General features: G+C 40.2%; 2 protein-coding genes across 4 annotated transcripts; one reads left to right on the top strand and one right to left on the bottom strand.

Moving 5' to 3' along the window:
- Positions 1 to 478: 478 nt before the first annotated feature.
- spp1 (secreted phosphoprotein 1) lies at positions 479 to 8,209 on the top strand. 3 transcript variants are annotated; one of them, XM_038732957.1, is made up of 8 exons: positions 479 to 608; positions 3,793 to 3,864; positions 3,971 to 4,015; positions 4,094 to 4,168; positions 5,057 to 5,140; positions 5,261 to 5,398; positions 5,923 to 6,276; positions 6,905 to 8,209. In XM_038732957.1, the coding sequence occupies exons 2-8, from the start codon at positions 3,811 to 3,813 to the stop codon at positions 7,286 to 7,288; spliced, it is 1,134 nt and encodes a 377-aa protein (XP_038588885.1). In that variant the 5' UTR covers positions 479 to 608; positions 3,793 to 3,810; the 3' UTR covers positions 7,289 to 8,209. The 3 variants fall into 3 exon arrangements, with proteins under 3 accessions (XP_038588885.1, XP_038588886.1, XP_038588884.1); XM_038732958.1 differs by having other exon boundaries at positions 5,258 to 5,398; positions 5,923 to 6,270; XM_038732956.1 differs by having other exon boundaries at positions 5,258 to 5,398.
- A 7,857-nt stretch (positions 8,210 to 16,066) lies between these two features.
- scpp8 (secretory calcium-binding phosphoprotein 8) lies at positions 16,067 to 17,929 on the bottom strand. Its single transcript, XM_038732989.1, has 3 exons — positions 17,822 to 17,929; positions 17,488 to 17,564; positions 16,067 to 16,578 (listed from the first exon to the last, which is right to left on the bottom strand). The coding sequence occupies exons 2-3, from the start codon at positions 17,545 to 17,547 to the stop codon at positions 16,144 to 16,146; spliced, it is 495 nt and encodes a 164-aa protein (XP_038588917.1). The 5' UTR covers positions 17,548 to 17,564; positions 17,822 to 17,929; the 3' UTR covers positions 16,067 to 16,143.
- Between the last annotated feature and the right edge of the window lie 1,306 nt (positions 17,930 to 19,235).

Below are 19,235 nucleotides of genomic sequence, written 5' to 3'. Positions count from 1 at the left end.
TCTGGTGTTGCAGACAAATTCTCAATTATCCAGAAAGACCTCAGTCAGATGATTTTCTTCTGTCTGTGAGGAAGCTGAATCACTGTCCTACCACTGACACTATATGTTACTTTTTCCCCCCAGAGCCTGTCACTACATGTCCTTAAATTAACTTCATACACAACAAGAATGTGTGTGTGTGTGTGTGTGTGCATAAGAGAGAGGCTGACAAAGTTGCTTCTGTCTGAGCTGTAAATGTCTGCATGTCTTCATCCATGTATTTGTCTTTGCATTGTGTGTGTGTGTGTGTGTGTGCGTGCGCGTACGTGCGTTTGCCCCCACACCACCACAGCACCAACCACAGGAAGAGTGGGAGAGAGAGAGAGGAGAGGTGGACCACGGAGCGGTTAACCTCATGACATCACAAGCTCCGACCTGATTGGCTGCTGCCAGAGGCTGGAGGGTTTATAAGCCAAAGAGGAGCCTCGGTTTCAGCAGCAGCATCACTGAGCAGTGAACAACATCCAGGGAAACCCGGGAGATAAACTAAAGGCAAACCACGTCTGTCTGTTTCTGCTCCCCATTCGGCAGCCGCTAAACTCCTGAAGCTTCCTCCGTCTGCAAACAAGGTCAGAATAAATATATGACAAACTGAACCTTATATTTACTGTGTACGATGATTGGTTGGAACTTTTTCTGCAGCACTGGTGGTGTGATGGGAGGTGGGTATGCAGGACAATATTTGTAAAAGCTGCTGGAAATATGCTTTATTTACCCTAAAGAAAACAATTCAACATTTACAATATGTCTACGTTCTTTCATGCATTTGAAGTACACTATATGGCCAAAGGTATCTGGACACCCCTGTCTACATACTTTTGGCCTGGGTCTGTTATTCACTGTTTGGGCTGAGCCTCTTATAGTTCCAATGAAGGGAAATCTACAGGTACAGTATGCAGAGATATTTTAGTCAATAGTGTGCATCCATCGTGGAAAAGATTCTTCCCACAGTAGGGTTTGGTTATCCTCCATAAAAGCGCAGCAGTGTATTGCAGTTAATTACAAGTTCTTTTTTAAGACTTTATGGAGGTCCGCCTGGGATTGGTCAGAGGTGCAGCCAAGGGAGCTGTGTTTGATTGGCTGATTAGTATCACAGTGACTCTCCAGGGCAGGAAGGGGAAGCTGCGGGCAACAGGAAACAAACCTCTGGATTATGTATCACATGACCAGGACCAGGACGAACCACACAGAGTAAACACACACATATTGATTAACTACCAGCTCAGTCAACTACGTTTTTCTTTTTAACTTTAGCACTAAAGAGTTTTAAAGAAGATCTTTTTGTAGGTGTTTTGTTTTCCAAAGAAAGACCAAAGCCCAGCAGAGTTTCTGAGTTACAAAAGGTTCTGTTCTTCTATGGAAGTAAATAAGCACTAAACCCATTTGAGTGCTGTTCATTCTGCAAAGAATACCGTAGCAGAAGTATATAACTTCGTCTGAGATCTTCTCTCCCTTGTAACCTTCACTTTAGGCAATCTGTGTCCCCTTAGCACAAACTCAAACTGAGATCTGAGACTAAAGTGTTTGTTTTCACCTGGAAGTGAGGAAACATCCCGTTTAACTATTTGATGTCTGCTCGATTGAAAAATTCTAAATTAATAAATTCACAGTTCACATGTTTGCAATTAATTTTCAGTGTCGTAGTGATTCCCAAATCTTTTGGCTTGTATAGGAAAACTATGTCTACTCACAACCACTTGGCCGCTTCGTTATCAATAAGGTACTAGCAGTTCAACAAGATGATGTTCCTTTCTCAGGTTTCATGTCAATAGTTTTTAGAAGCACCAAGAGAGAAAACTATCCAGTATTTTATAATAAAGGTTAGAGAAAGTCTCTGGATGCCTGGCAAGTCTCCAGGAAATCAAAGCTCCTGGCAAAGAAATAATCTGAGCCATCACCCCTTGTAAAACCACAGCTAGCAGTTTAACACTTTGGGTTTCATATAACAAAAGAGACATGACATGTTAATTAGTGAGCTTTGGAGGGGCTGTTTGGCAGATGTGGTCACGTTTTAACATAACCAGGCTAACTGTTAACCGCTGTTTCCAGTCTTTATGCAAAGCTAAGCTAATTCCTTGCTAGCTTTAGTGTACATAAATGAGACTGGTATTGATCTTCTCTCAATTATTAAAACGGAAAACAAATCTGAAACTTAAATCGGTCCTCACAAAATAGACTTACACGAGCACACCAATGCAGATTCAATTCCTGCATCTGTTGGGAGGACTCATTGACATTTCCTAGACCCTAATCTTAGAATTATCCTAAACCAAATTCTAGCCTTAAGTCTAAAACCAAATCTTGATCTCCTTAAAGAGTCCTTAAAAGACCTGAGGCTTCTAAATATGTGTCCACTCTCCAAGCCTAAAACTCCTACCAGCCCTCACAAAGACAGACGTACAGAAATACACACATGCATACAGTCATATGGGCGTCTGTCATGTTTCTGCTGCACTGTGGCTTTCCAGTTATAACCTGGTGAATTACACAGTATAGGAAGAGTCCATCATTAAAGATAGAAGCAGACACACAGACTGGTCCTCCCACAGCATAGCTTGGTACAGTTAGGGAACAGAGAAAAAAAGAAATGTTTTAAAGCGGATGTTGAGGGATCCATAATACTGCCATTTTGCTGTTATTTCACTGTAAAAAGTACTTTAAACATCTACAGTTAAAGTTGCTGTTAGCTGTCAATAAATCCAGTGAAAAGACCAAAACCAACAATAACCTGATTCCAGTAACTAGTGTTGTGTCTACCCAAAGAGATATATCTTATTCCACTGTGCCATAGAGCTCCATTGTTGTCAAAAAACTATTAAAAAAACACCAGTGAGCCACACTGTTACACTGGCTGACATGTTAACTACACACATTGTAATTTATTTCAACTCCATCCCACATAAACTGTCCTGCTGCTCAAAATACCTTGAAATGTGTATTACTCCTCATTTGAAAATAGTCCCCAACAAATGCACTATTTACTCCTCTTTAAGGAAGTTTTTTTAAATGAGCCTAATTTGTGGGCAATGTTTTTTATGTTAACATCTTCAATAAAACCAATGAGCTTAGAGCTGAGAGTCACAGACAATTGCCTAAATGATATACTGACACTCATTTGTAGAAACATCTTGAAACAAGGCTCTGAGTTCGTGTGGATTTATGGCTGATTTGAAGATAATTGGCCTTAAGGCCTAAATGAGTTTGTCATGTTGTACAAATGTGAACTTAAATACTTAGAGAGTGCTTTACAGAATGATTGGTGGAAATGTAGACAGTATGATGCTGTTTTTTTCTCTTAATCTCCTTTCTTTCATCTCCTTTTAATATCATACCTCTTATTTTTTCACACCTTTTGGACCAGAAACAGCCAGAAACAGCCAGAAACATCCAGTCTCTGATGCTTGATACTGTATCGAAAGAGAGTTGTCAGGGACACTCAACCACTTGTCTGTAATTAAGGACTTAATGACTTCCTTTGACTTACCAAGGCCTCAGGAAGTGCCACTGCTAGTCATGTGACAATGCAGCCTCCATTTTTAGGAAGGAATCTGGGCGAGAGCATTTATTGACGAGACTTGCAGCTCATTTTCAGTTTGACAAGTCATTGTGTTTCCTGCGAAGTTATGGCATCCGGACGAGTATTTTGGTGTCGTACAAGCTCAACGTGTCATGATTAAGTTTTATTGTTTTATTGTGTTATACGATGATGTTTCATTGTGGGACTTGTGTGTTTCTGGTTTTCTTCCCATCCAGACACCAAACTGTGACACAATGAAAGTGGCCGTTGTTTTTGTTCTGCTCTTCGCCACAGTTCTCTGCCGGCCGGTCAGTCATTTTCCCTGTCAAGTCAAAAGTTTTCAACATTATTTTTGTCTTTTACGTACTTTCTTGCTGTCTGTTCAATTTCTATATATCTTTGTTTGCTTTTTAGGCGAGAAAACCTTCTGACAGCAGTTCAGAGAGCTCTGAGGAAGTGGTGAGTATCTGGGGAGAGAGAGACAGAGACAGAGAGAAGACTGACTTCCACAATAATTAATGTTGGTCTTGTCCACAGGTGAGACGACCAGCAGCTCAGCCCATCAGGAAACAGGCAGCAGTGGTTCCTCAGACCCGTGCAGCACCTGTACAGGTAAAATATTCCTTCACTTCATCCACTTGTTCTTGTTTCCATGCCATTTTGTTAATTCTCCCTTTTCTCCCCTCTGCTCGCCTGTTCTGAGTTGCATTATGGGAAATTTGTTTTTTGGAACTTGACCCATACTAGCAACTAAAACTCAGGATGTCTTTACCCCTGCTTCTTCTATTTGGACCTTTCCTTTTTTAAATATGTCTCATGTGAGTGCTCTAACTTTATGGAAGTGCAAAACTAAATCAAAGTACCTCTTCAAGTCCTGCATCAATACCTCATCCTGAGGCCCTGTCTTGTCAGCCAGTAAGGACCCAAAAGCCTATTTTTGCCCCCAAGGGCCCATAGACGGTTAATCCATGTTTCACTCTTCTGGGTAGAATCATCGTCAGGGCTCAGTCAGTTGACATTTACAGATTGACAGTGACTGGCAGGCCACAATTTGCTGTTGTCAATGGCTTAAAATCCAGCAACCCTGTTTCAAAAGCACACAAAACACAAAGTACATGTATGATGTGGCCCTACATATCCAAATGAAAGACATTTCGTGTTGTTATACCATCACAGTGTGGACTCCCTGATCACCTTAAGTGGAGTTCTTTGGATCTTAACATCTCAGAGACTGGAAATGATTAATGGGGAAAACTCCTCAATCTTTTTAAAGTTAGGAAAGACTCTAAGAGCTGTCACTCACTGAATTAGTCCTCACTACAATTTTGTTGAAAAGCAACCTTCTGTAACCTTCTGATTTATTTTGTAATGCAGCAAAGACAAAGAGCCATCCACTAATTAACTTTCTTTGACTGGCATTTGCCTGAGACATGAATGAAGCAGCAACAAAAAACAGTAAAAGGTAAAAAGAGGATTCATTATGTCTCTCTGATGTTGCAGAATGTTGTAGCAGCAGCAGCAGCAGCAGCAGCAGCAGGAGCTGCCGGCTCAGATGAGAGCACAGAGAGTTCAGATGAAGACAAGGTGACACATGTCAAATCAATAATTTAAATAAAAACAATATTTTATCAGGAGAACAATCAAGTTTTTATCTCTCTTTCTGGTGAAGTTTATGACTTTGTGCTTTAATGATTTTCGCAGCAGGCAGCAGCAGAGGCTCCAGTACAAGTAAGATCTGACAGCACGGACACAGCTTTGTCCTCAGACACAGCCTCTGTCAACAGCAAGGACAATGAAGACAGCAAGGATGATGATGATGATGACGATGAAGCAGAGGAGAATGTGAGTTAAAAACGCACTTTCTGTTTGTTGGTGGACAATGTTGGTGCCGCTGCTTAACATTTTAACATTTAAATGCCAGTAAAATGGTCTGTATATGTGTAGCCTACCGACCTTGAGACCAGATAATGCCCCAGACACTGTTTTGTTGCAGATGTTAGAGGTTTCTGATCTGTCAAAGTTTCAATTTTAATTTATCAACTATGAATTACTTCAGGCTTCACGCCAGAACCATCCATGTGTGTGGAAAAGCAAAAACAAAGCTTTAATTAGGACGGAAAGACATCAACAGCTAATGATTATTACAATTCAACCGAATTATTGTAAACAAAATGCTTCATCATCAACAAATACCAAAGGAAAAACAAAAACACAATGGAAAATACTACCAAATAAGTCTGAATTCATAACAGTAAGAAACGTAAGAAATGTAATAGATATCATTCTCAAGACTGTGTTAACTACTCAAATATTGTAGTCCTGCTAGAAATGGCCTTTTTATTTGTTTCCCACCTCTGTATCTCCAGGAGACCGAGGACAATGAATCCAGCGACAGCTCCGAGTCGGGCGAGTCGGGCGAGTCCTCCACCCCCGCTCCCACCACGGCCAACCCTGTGGTCGTCACAGATGGACCCGTGGCTGAAACCACTCCTGATCCCATCATGCCTACCATCGTCACCGACACGGACGAAGCCCGCGGTGACAACCTGGGAGGCTACCCCAGCGACTACAAGTCCATTGTTTACGTGGAGGACAAATCCGACCACAAGGTTCCTGCTCCCTACAAGTCCTACGAGCTCGTCGGCACAGGAAAGAAGATGGCCTATGACATGAAAGACGGCAATGAGGTGGAGAAGTCACTGCAGGTGTACAAGGTACAGGTTAGTTTGAGCTTCCTGAGAGTGGCCGTCAATAGAGTCCAAATTGAATTTAATTAAGCATTACGCTGCTGTAGAATGTGCTGTTGCAAGCAGCTACCACAACTGCATTTGTACCATTTTGGGACACATGGGTAGTGTTTACAAAATACTGACATAGAGCTGGTGCTTAAAAATGTAGCTAAACTCCAAACTTTTTCTCACTTCAATCTACAAAAGATACCAAAATGTAAAACAACAGTAGACATGTGCCTTTTACTTGTACTTCAGCTAACATTTTAAACTCCTTTTAGCACTTGCACCTTATGTGACACTGCTTGTACTCCTGCCGACACTTCAACTCCTTTCAGTTCTTGCTTACACATCAAGAGACGCTTTCAGTTTTTGACTTGAATTGACACTCACTCCTTTCAGGACTTTCACTAGACCTCCTTTCAGTGACTGGATTTGAATTGACTCTTCAAGTCATTTCAGAACTTTTACTTTCACTTCACCTTCACTTCAATATTCATTCAATGTTAACTGCCACTGTAGACAAATGTGCTGCATTAGTGCAGTTTTGTATATACTGTGGACTTACAGACAAATCAAACAAACTAATTCTCCCATCCCTCCTCTGGCTTCATTCTAGGCTCTTCAGGTCCACTCCGATCTTCTGGAGGAGGACACCAGCACCCCTGAGGTGGAGAGCCAGAGCCTGGACATCTCCTCCGGCACCTCTCAGGACGTCAGTCCCCGCCAGGCATCCCTCCCAGAGGAGGAGGAGAGCGCTAGCACAAGCGATTCCACCAACAGTGAGAGCTCCAGCACTCCAGAGGAAGAGGAGGAGGAGGAGAGCACCAGCAGCACCAGTGACAGTACCAGCACCAGCGAGGAGTCAGAGGACAAGGAGAGCCAGAGCAGTGAGGAGGCCACAGCCACGCCCGGAGCAGCTGACAGCGAATCAGATGAGAGTGATAGCACTGAGGGTGACTCAGAGGAGGGGGTGCAACCTGAGACCATCACTGCCAAATAAGCCCCACCCATCCAGGAAATGGAGTGGTCATGTCAGAGAGATTCGTATAAAGAGTGCATGCTGCATCCAGGTGCAACCCCCCCCCATGAGCCACTTTCCACTGTAGGGTCAAACAGGGACAGTCAGGGCTTAAATATTTTGATTTAGATTTGTTCTGCCAATAATTCTGTAATTACTTGTGCATCATATGAGAAGCAGAAACGCTTTTTGTTCTGGGTTATATTTAAATAAACCAATCACTCCTGCATCCTGTGGTCTAGTTGCCCTGGTAAATCCCATGTTTGACCCCATAGGGGAAAAGGTGGTCGATGTAACTTTATAGGATGTTGAAAGTGACGACTGCTACCTGCAACAGGAGGTTGACTGACCTCATGACCTTTGCCCCCTCCCCGCTCCCGTCTGTTGCTGCAGGGTAAAAGGTCAAAACTGGTAAAGAACAAGGAAACAAATACGGTTGAGTCCTGATGTCTACACTAGCAAAACACTGCATTTAATCATTAATTAAAAACTGCAATATGCAAACCTACATTGTTTACGTGCTTATAAAATAAGAGAGAAAAGTGCACAGTTTATTTAAATACTATTCAAGTATAATACAATTTAAACTTGACATCAAGCCATACATTTGCTGCCTGTGTGGCTTAGCTTTGTTGCTAGCTTGTATTAAATCTGCTGGTGTAGATAAAAGGATGTAAACAAAGAGAAACTCACCATCCAGTACAGGGTTCAATCAGGTATAGATGCAGTACACACACACACACACACACACACACACACACACACACACACACAAACAACACAGTCCTGTTCATTTGCACAGTTCCTACCTACACTACATGTCGTTTGTCCCATGTTGTTTACTGTAATGTATCATATTGTACCATTTCTAAAATATTAATAAAGTTCTTTTTCATAAAAATAGTACGGGTTGTTTACATTTGTTTTAGATGTAAAGACAAGAATGGTGGCTGAGAATATAGATATAGAAATATAATAATAATAATAGCACAATATCATCTGCAAAGTCTAAATCATCAAGTCTAGATGTGACATCTATATCTGATATTGTGCTGCTCTCCTCCTCTAAACAGTAGATACAGGACAAGATGAATAAGCTGAATAAGGAACAACATAAAGAGACAGCGATGACGAGAATCATCTCCAGAAACCAAGACAAAATAAATTTTGAGGGACAAGATGTAGATGAGGTTGAACCTGGGAGCTATAGTCTGTAAAGAACGAGATGGTATGACGGACTTAAAAAAATGAATTTGTGAGATTAAAGATGATCTGGAGATCTAACAACATATCGAGAAGAACTAAACTGAAACTGTCTGAGCTGCAATTACATGGGTGTGAAATGTGGAAAATGAATAAAGGGTATGACAAAGGAATAAATGTCTTTCAAAATGAGTGCCTTAGACAAATCCTACAAATCCACTAGGAAGATCATGTGAGTACTGATTAAGAATGCGGGTATGAAACCACTGGGCGCAGGAATGGAAAATTGATTGTCCACATACTTCGACAGGATTGAGACAACCATAACAACGTAGCGTAGAGGTGGACTAAAAACCTCGTGGAGACGTTCAGTGGAGAAAGAGCAGAAATAGGCGGGTTGGAATTCATGGGACGAAGCACGAGTGATTGCAGCAGACTAGAAGAGATGGAGATAATCTGTGAAGGCCTTATGTGCCACAAGGCACGGAGGAGACAGATGATGATAGTCGCAGCATGCAACTCTCATCATAGTTGTTTCCCCCTTGTTATAGTCTTTATATTAATAAAGACTAATATTACTCGTCGGTACAGATATCTAAAGTGCCGGTACACCAGAACTGGCCCTAGCACTGAAGACAAGGTTACAAAACACTTGTACATTGTTCACAGTCTTTGTCTAGACTGCTGTAATAAGTGATGACCTACAAAAATATGTGTGTTGATTAGGAACAGGGACAGAATGATTCTGCTGCAGAGTGATGTGGCAAGACAAGGACACAATTACCAGAACACATTCTAATCAGTGTATTATTTAAATGTTGATATTGGAAGTAATATTAGGTTAAGTAACAATTGATGCTTATGTTTTAGGTGCAATCTTGAACTGAACCTGCCCTACACATGTAAAAAGGTCTTACCTAGTGACCTCTATAGGTAGAACTGCACAGAACAACCAGCTATATGGGAGTGATTGTTACAGAAATCTCATACTGAGGCACCTAGTTCACCTGTTAAAGTCCTCCCTTCTGTCAAACACTATAGAGACACATTTCTGACTGATTACAGGCTTCATGTCGTCTGCGACCCCAGACTGCAGCACTGAAACAGTCTTTCTTTTTCTGTGACAACAGTGATGTAAGTGATTTATGTTCAGTTGTGCACAGACAGGCCACAACCTGATTTATTATCCCTTCTGAGAAAACAGAGACAGACACAGTTTGGAGATGTAAAGCAATGCAGATTATCATGCTTTTACCATGCTAGGCATGTTTGTCCTATTATAATCATAATAAAAATAATAATTATTATATGATATGTAGCCATTTTGCTACAATTACGCTTCACACAACAGCTGCTGTGTTTATGACCTGACCTTTCTTTATTCCGTGAGAGGGAAGAATTTAGAAAGTTGTGTGATGCTGTGTTGAGCCCTCAGCTGCAGTAGTGCATGGACCATGTGTAATATTCATTCAGCCAGAGGAAACGATCAGGAACTGTTAACAGCACGTCAGTCGTACTAGTGACACAACCCGTACCAGAGAGGGAGTGGGGCGGTGGAGCGCACAGGGTCCGGGACAGGAGATCACGGAGCGACCGGCCTGCTGCGGACGTTCTCTCTGATCGTTCTCTCTGGCTGGATGAAGTGAGGCTCCTGATTTTACGCATGGATATATGACGAAAGAGAAATATAGAAATTAATGGCAATAAAGCATGCTGTATTATTATAGAGACCCCATAAAATATCACAAATCATGCTTTTAGGAGAGCTGATGTCTTATTAAGAGCAGCTAAGCTCCCCCTGGCTCCCCTGTATTCCGCACCCTGGGTGTGTGGATTTGGGAATGTTTGTAGCTGTGCAGAGGGTTTGGTTTTGTGTTATGCTATCCATCCATCCATTGTCAACCACTTATCTTGCGTACAGGGTCGCGGGGAAAGCTGATGCCCCCCCCCCATCCGTCCCGGGCCGTAGTAGGATCGGCTTCGAAGCGTCGATGGGCGGAGTCTGATTCGACTGTCTCACAGTCGAAGCTTTGCAGCAAAACAAAGATCATGCCATTTTGGCAATATGGGGTTGCTCAACGTCTGATTTTGCATAGAACTACCAGTTTTCTCCCACTAAGTAAGATACTTTATTGTGACATACAAGTTGCAAAATTCATTCTCTGCATTTAACCCATTGTAGTATCCCATATTTATGCATTTGACTCAGCACTGTAGCAGCAAGACAGAGGATGGCAAAGGAAGACATTGTGCACATGAAAAACATGCAAAGCAACAAAATGAATATTCTTCAACATATAGCCAAGCTTTTTACAGAAAATATTCAAATATAACCACATAAGCATTTTCTTAAGTAACTGTAATTTAACCACATTTCCTATTGACTGTAACAGATTACAGTTACATTTATTTTGAAATTAAATTACGTAACTAAATTACATGCAACTACTTACTCCCCAACACTGTTGACACTTTATGTTGTGGCCTACTTGGCGTCCTTCTTACATCTTATTTGAACTGGGTAAAGCTTTTTCTCCTTTGTGTCTGACGACCATCTTTAAGGATCCGAGGATTCAGATCTTTATATGTCACATAAACAAACAATGTAATGAAATGCATTGTTGCATGCTCCCGTGGCTGTGCTATAAGACTAGTGTAAACAATAAGAAAAAAACAATATCGTTGTTGTGGTCTGACCTTCTCTTTCTGGTTCAAGACTTGAACAGCTTTGTAGCCTCGCTCAGACCTTTAAAATGTGTTATTTCTCAACAGGATTTATTGAAATGGTGTCGATCCCTGCTGCCCGCTTCTTCACCTCGGCCTTCAGGGAGGGCTGCTGACAGCCCATCCAGCATTGGAAATGAGCCTTAGTTTAGCTTTTATGTAGATGACTAAAATAATAACAGCATAATAGGCTAATTACTATATTTATTCATGAGTCATAGTGAGAGATGTGTTATTCTGCAGTGGGATTTGAGACATGAAGAGCTGATCAATAAATCAAGTGTATAAAAACAGTCGCTTGTGTTCAGAGAAAAAAAAAAGACAAACAATATTTAGGAATTTAATGGACCTACCACAGTGTAGTGCTCACCTCAGGGTGTGGTTTCTAATTTAAAGCACTCTGGTCACTGAAAGAGAGAGCTGTATTCACTGACTGAGTGTCACTGAGAGTCCATCCATGTTTCCATATCAGATATTGTAGTATATATACCCTACCGGTGTATATATATTTTTCTAGTTTTTATTGAAATATTCGTAGCTCAAAACAGCCTGTATAATACACTACTGAAGCTTTATTGGTACAATAAAATGGAGGAAGAAGTAATTTTCATACTTAATTAAAAGTACAGATACCACACGAAGTCATCCAGCATAAGCCTACTGAAGTAAAAGTAAGAAAGTACCTGGTTTTAAAAATACTTAAGTAATCAAAAGCAAAAGCATCAAAATCTATTGATCTTACAAAACACAATCTATCTTTTTAAATTCACTCAAGGCAGGTTTGAATATAGAATTATAAGTTACAGTGAATCACAACAAGGAAAACTGAGTTGCAAGAGGACAAGTGCATATTTCCTGTATGTGGGGAGGATAAGGCTGCCTTATTGCTCTGCTGGTGTGGTAGTATCCCCTTCAGACCGTCTGACAGACACAGAACCCCATTTGGGACTTTGGGAATGTAACAGAAACCAAAACTAACTGAAACACCTCTTAATTCACAATCTCACCAAAAACCCACACGTTACCTTCATCACCTTTCATAAGTGCAGCTCACAGTCCCACACAGAGCAAAGTTGGCTTCAGTTTTTAGATGTTTATATTGCAAAACTCTACCAGCTACGTTACCACTCGGTCACTGACTGTCTGGACTGACGCCACAAATGTTTCTTGCTGCGTGACTTTAATTTCTTGCACGCGCATATGAACACATTTCCACATGCAACACGGTCATATTTCCGAGCTGCAGTTTATAAACATCGTGGCCCGTCGGCATTTATCAAACGTAATAAATAGTTGCATTTCACTGAACTTTGTTCAGTCACAGTCTGGCAACCAAAACAAGGCAGACAAGAGCTGAGAGATTGACTGCAGCTGCACATTAGGCTACGTGGGATCTACATCAGACTGGAGAGGAGAGAACACATGTTTACTTGACTGCTGTTCCCGCACTTCACTCTCATTGAGTTTCTTAGAACGATAGACCTTCATCCTCTCATCGAAGTTTTAAACATTCACGTTCACCTTTGGCAGGAAAGTGAGGCGGGGTTTATCAGTTTACATTTGTTTTTCAGTTCTGCTCCACTCAGGTCTGCATAGGCTACTAATACCAATGTAACGAGGTCTGGTGCAGAATGTGACTTTGAAATGTAGCAAAATGAAAGTAAAAAGATGTAACAACTACAAATACTCAATTAAAGTACAGATACTGAAAAAACTACTTAAGTACACATTCCACCACTGAATGAATCCTACAGTGAAATAATGACCAAAACTCCTTAATTTAATTGTTAATTTTACAACAATAACAATGTCGATGATGAAGTAAACATTGTTTACAGCAGTTTGCTGCTTACTTTTGTACCATTTAGGGTGCTTCACTGGACTTGAATTCTTCTATTTTAATACCAACTAGAAAAATGGGGGTGTTCAGAAACTTTGAACGATCTTTATATGTATCTTTATTGTAAATGCTTCTTTGGATTGTATTGCAAAGCCATGGTAGCATAGCATTCATTTCTCTTGCTCTCTTCTGGTTTCAGGCTTTCCATCAGATGTTGGAACTTGGCTTTAGGGATTTGCTCCCTTTCACAGACACAAGACCATTAGTAAGGTCCAATACTGCTGTTGGTTAATAAGGCGTGGCTCACAGTCAGTCAAGTTCTTCCACAAGACCATGTCTTTATGGACCTGGCTTTGTTCACATAGGCAGCCAGAAACCAATTTGAAATACCCATGGTAGACATAGACTGTAATAAATGGGTTTTGCCACTAGATGGGGCTATGTCATTGAAATGCCATTTGCAAGTGCTTTGTGTACACCCATCTTGCCTTGAAAACTCCTAGATAGATTTTTAGACTTGAGTTCAAGGGAGTGGATTTGCAGCGATCAGAGCTTGTTTTTTGGTATTTTCATAATTGGAAAACATCTTCTATATCATGGGGCAGTATTCCAGGCAGTATTCAATGTTACAGCATGTTGACCAGGTACAGCATGCTATTTTTGTTAAGGACACTTATGCATAGTCTGAACCATACATGAGTTTGAGCGGTGACATTCACAGTGCAGGACAATATGTGAATATATGAATATGAATTGCCCACTCACTGCTATGAAGTACAGAAGATGATGTTCTGCTGTGACCTTAAATGGTCAGTTCATCCAGAATTCATTAAGACAGTTTCTCACTTAACCTGGCAGAGAGTTTGGCTGTATGTGTCCAGGCTTTGAGATATCCACCAGATTTCATAGGAACCTTTTCTTTGGCCGGACGTAGTTTAAATAAAAACAGTGCCTGTGGATTATCCATAGTAATGGGGGGATTGTTTCTGGAAGTATATGTTGCTGTTAATAATTTTAATTTAATTTGTCAATGCTGTGATCTGTCCATCTTACAGTATATCGCAAACCAAAATTATATGCATGGCTAGATACCACCAGAGGTAACAGTAAAATTTCCTTATAAATCTGGCTCTCAACTTTATCTAAATTGAACCCCCCCCCACTTCATTCCTTATGTACAGTAGCAACCACGGACTGTATAAAAGAAGTTCGACGTTTGCATCAGTTTGCTGACTGGAAGCTTCCGCTTAGTAGCAAAATATTTATGTGAAGAAAAGAACATCCTCTTCCTCAGTTTCTAAACTACTGGGTTGAGACCCCATGTGGGGTCACTTCTTAATGAGAGATTTATAAGACTGATATAGTTATGATTAACATTAAAATATATTACATTTATCTGACAATTTTATCCAAAGCGACTTACAATTGCTGCTGTTGTCAGAGGTCGCACGCCTCTGGAGCAACTAGGGGTTAAGTGTCTTGCTCAGGGACACATTGGTGGATGCATCACAGTGGGAAATGAACCCAGATCTCCCACACAAAAGGCAAGCATCTTATCTATGGGCCATCACTAGGTCAAAAAGCACAATGTTAAATTCATATTCCCATTACTGAACCTAGGGATAATCAAAACTTTGTTTTTCAGAAACATTTAAGCTCTAATCAGTAACTCAATCTGCTTAAAGCTGGCAACATTTGAGAAACTCGCAAGAGACATCTAGACTTTGAAAGTATCCAACTGAAAAAAACCCACCCCCTCCCTTCAGGGATCCCTCTAACGCCACTCCTCCAAAACGATTTCTTATGTGCCGTGACTGTGTGCAGGTAGGCAGGTTCATTCGGACCAAATTAAATTATGCTTATTACAGTCCGACGACAGCCAAAGATACTAGATATTTTTTTTCTCACTTTTGTGTCAGAGCAATTGATTTATTGTTGTTGGGATGTCAAGAGAATTTCAACAAATATTACAAAAAGATATTCTGAAATAAATTAAGGAATCTAATGAATTTTCAAACATAGCAATTTCATTTTTGTTTAGATACTTTATTTGTCTTCAGAAGAAAAAACAATAGTTCTCAATCAATCAATTATGCACATTAGATCCAGCTCAACAAAATGAAGTACAACACATGTTAAAAGATAACAAACCGACAACATTAAGGTGTTGTCTGGGGCCCTCTCAACCATGTTTAATTTGGGAAAATATGAATTCACAACCCATAATTAAAGCCAACCCACCGCTGCATAACTCACTCTTATTCAGCATGTACAAACAACAGGCGAGACAAGACAAGACAAACAGGACACACCCTGCACTCTATAAACACACTGCTGTGGGACACATACTCTGGATGCTTCATGCAGAAGGGTGACTTATTGTGTATGTGGTGGACATTTTAAACTATTTGTTTTAACAAGCATGTGCTGTAGGAGCTACACTTTCCAGAACAAAATCCTTATAAAATACTAAAAATTTAAAACAAATACTTTGAATAGTATGTAAGGAGCAGAAACACTGAAATTGGCGCACAGGAAGAAATCAACCAAAGGATCCTACCTGTACTTTTCTGACCAGTTAACACTTTAAGGTAAACATGACTGAGCCACAGATTTGTTTATGTTATGTAACAGTACGTAAACACATCTAAGTTGTTCTGTAGTGTCACAATACGGTGGCTGAAAAAGGCCCCTGGGGAACACTAATGAAAGTGGAAATTAGAATCTTTGGAAGAGAATAGCGTTAATAAAAGTGTATCATCATAATGCCACATTAATTAGCCTGTTGTTTTAAATAAATATTACTACTTGTTGTTGATCAATCTGTGGTGGAAGATGCCCATTAATTCTGCTGCAGCACATGATAAGAAATTAAGAAGTAGAACACAAAATGGCCTAAAAATGACATGCTTTAAGAGAGGGGTTGCTCAAAACTCCTAAAAATTGACTGTTCTTTCTAGAAGTTGAGTTCCTGTAACTAGACTGAGAAATCCTGGAAAAGACACATTTTTAATAGCATAGCATAGTTGTTAGTTGTTGTTTGCAGTTGGTTAAGAGGAGTGGCATTTGCTTAGTTGTCTCCTCTGTTTTCTGTAACAGGAGCTGGCGTTGGAATTTCCTTGGTAACACAATGAGTCACATTGCTGGGTGATGTGACAACAACATCTGTGGTGGGTACTGTTGGTGGAGTCGTCACAGTAATAGTTGGCTCATCTGTGCTCGCTGTGTCTGGTTCAGGGGTGAGGGTACTCCTGTCTGCCGTAGTGACGGTTATCATGGCAGTGGTGGGCACGACTACTGTTGTCTTATTGGTGATTATATCTTCCTCAGAGGACTCCAAAGATTTACTTTTTGAGGATTCACTAGATTCATGTGAATTCGGTGACTGATCCGAATCTGAAGAAGAATCTTTGGAGTTGGACGATTCAGTGAACCGCCAAGACCGCCATTCCTTGAGCTTGTCATTTTCAGTGATGTCAGCATCATGGTGCCGATGCCAGCCAATCTGTGGAAGGATTATTAATTAAAAGAGACGTTACACTTAGATTCTGTCAAATAAAGTCCACAATCCGTCTGATCTCCCAGCCCAGTATGTTTAGATATTACGTTTATATTGGACAATTCTACAGCACATCATTTACGTACAGGCAGAAAGTTAATGTTTTTTTAAACTGTAATCACAATGTTTTCCACACCTTAACCAACGTTAAACCATATCATTTTTTGCCTTTTTTAACAAGCATTCATAGTGCTGGTGATGTGCCGTTAGCAGTTAAAGACATCTGTCCCAACATCATCAGTTGAAACCAAAAATGCAGCCCCATGGGGAACACTTACAGTGTGCTATTATGGCAGAACAATAAATGGAACCTAGATTTTTCTATTTTACTTTTGAGAGTTGCAAAATTGATCTCTGTGTTTTTTGTAAATTAACAGTCACAATAAACATAACTCAACGTAATATGTAATAATAAAGTTAAAATAGTTCAGTTAATGTCTAAAACATATTGTGCCCTACTAGAGGTTACAATGTTACAACTCATGACAGGGATGTGTTGATTGAAACAATAATACAACATAACCTAAAATAACAATATGAATCAGGTATGTATTGAAAGCAGGTATGTAATCAACAACAGCAATGCGGTAGTGTGGTTGACAGAGGAAACTCAACGTAAACAGCGAATAAACAATTCATAAACAATTCATACACTATCATAATAAATAGAGGATTTGAACCAGACTATATCAGATATAATCTGTAATGTATTCATACTAAAAACGCTAAAAGACTTCGGCTGTTAGAGTGACAAAACACAAAACACAACAACAGAAAAAGTGATGCGCAGCCAGTGAGAGCAGTGAGGAAGGAGGAATGAGGGAAGATTCAAATGCAGCTTTGCGGTGAGCTTACCGGCTTAGCGGAGGCTGCTGTAAGAAGTACAATGACAAGAGCGGTTGTCAGAAGCTCCATCTCTAATTGGTTCTTGTCTGCGAAGGAGGGAAGCCACAGAAATAAATAAAGTAACAGTCACTTACACACAGACAGAAACAAGGCAGTGTCAGAGTCTTGGCTTATGAATCAGATTTACTCTGGAGAATTGCATTAATCCCTACTATTGTTAATGTATTTTTAGAGAGATAAATATTTGAATACTGATAAGTTATAAGTTGCTCATAATCCCAATATCCAATAAAACACAAATAAAAATCTACAGTAAAACATTTGAATAAATGAAAAAACTTACCAGATTTATGTGGCAGCAGGTGTCTCTAGTTTGTTGTAATTTCTCTTTAATTCTGTATAAGATCAATGGGATTCTGTTCAGCTGTGACCTCCATGCAGGACTGGCTGCTGCTCATATATGGTCCCTGGACAGAGAGGCTGGGCTGGGCTGTGACGGGCAGAGGGCCGGGGGCAGGATTAGGCAAGACTGGATTGCCTGGGGCTAGAGTTGTGGGGAGTGGCAGGAGAGGAAGTTTTACAAACTTACAGATCATCCAAATGCTGAATCATTGGCAATATTATTTTATTTAGTTTCATGAGTAATGTATTTTTTTGGCAAATAAAGATTTTTTTTTATAGATATTTTATTTGGACAAACACTTACTGCTTTTAGAACTTCTTGAAAACTTGGATTCTTACAAGGTGGAAATGGGTGGACAAAATGCCACGAGCAAGCTAGATAAGCTAGTTACAAGCTAATAATCTTACATCAGATACCTTTGTGTACCCCAGCATGTCAGAGTGGTGCATGATTCAGCTCATTATAGTTTGTGGTGATTGTTAATGTGACCAAGAGTGTGTCATCTGCATATATGTAAAAGACAGGACAGGAGGATCAGCTCTGAGAGTTATTTATGTAGACTGTATAGAAACATAGGGCCACAGCTGGTGTGCAGTAATGTGCCATCAGGGGAATGTTACAGTAAACTTTGGTCTAAACAGTGTGTGTGTGTGTGTGTGTGTGTGTGTGTGTGTGTGTGACACTACATTAGTTAATCTCTCTGAAACTAACCCCCTCCTCGCTTCCTCTCTCTTCTCATCACAAAAATTACACAAACACCTCAGGATGAGTCATCTTAGAAGTTAAGAACACCTTAACGATACCTATCCCTAACAATTCTAAATAAATGTGAGACCTCACACAGAACCAAAACTGACACAGGAACCGTGGCAACCAGGGTAATCATTAACAATAAACATAGATATGGTTTTTATGTCTTTTAACAACACACCTTCTCAAGTCCCCCTGATCGATACCTCTACTCTCACTCTCCATCATCTTACCAGGGAATAAAATAAAATAAAAATAAATAAATAATATATTAACGACAAATAAAAAAATATATATTAAAAAAACAATATATAATAATAGAGAGGAGGGGATGAAGCAGGGAGGAGAAGGGAGGCAGAAAGAGACATTTTATTCAATGAAGAGTAGTGCTTTGCTGTTTGTGTGAATTTTAGGAATAATGCACCTCTAAAATAACAAAACACAGTGAAATACTGCTCTGGGTGCAAGATAGGGCCCCTAGTCTTCATTATATCCACTATTTCCGAGGCCCACTAGGCCTCCCACAATACATTAGTGTGCTACAAACATCACCACAGTTTCCAAGGTACCAAACTGCATTGAGAAATGGAAAATGAGAAGTGTC

This window comes from Micropterus salmoides, unplaced genomic scaffold (genome assembly GCF_014851395.1).
Source record: "Micropterus salmoides isolate LMB-PRFRI ecotype aquatic unplaced genomic scaffold, ASM1485139v1 Ms_hic_scaffold_20, whole genome shotgun sequence".
Taxonomy (NCBI): domain Eukaryota; kingdom Metazoa; phylum Chordata; class Actinopteri; order Centrarchiformes; family Centrarchidae; genus Micropterus; species Micropterus salmoides.
Note: the sequence above shows the minus strand (reverse complement) of the source record. Positions and strands in the feature narration are given on the sequence as shown.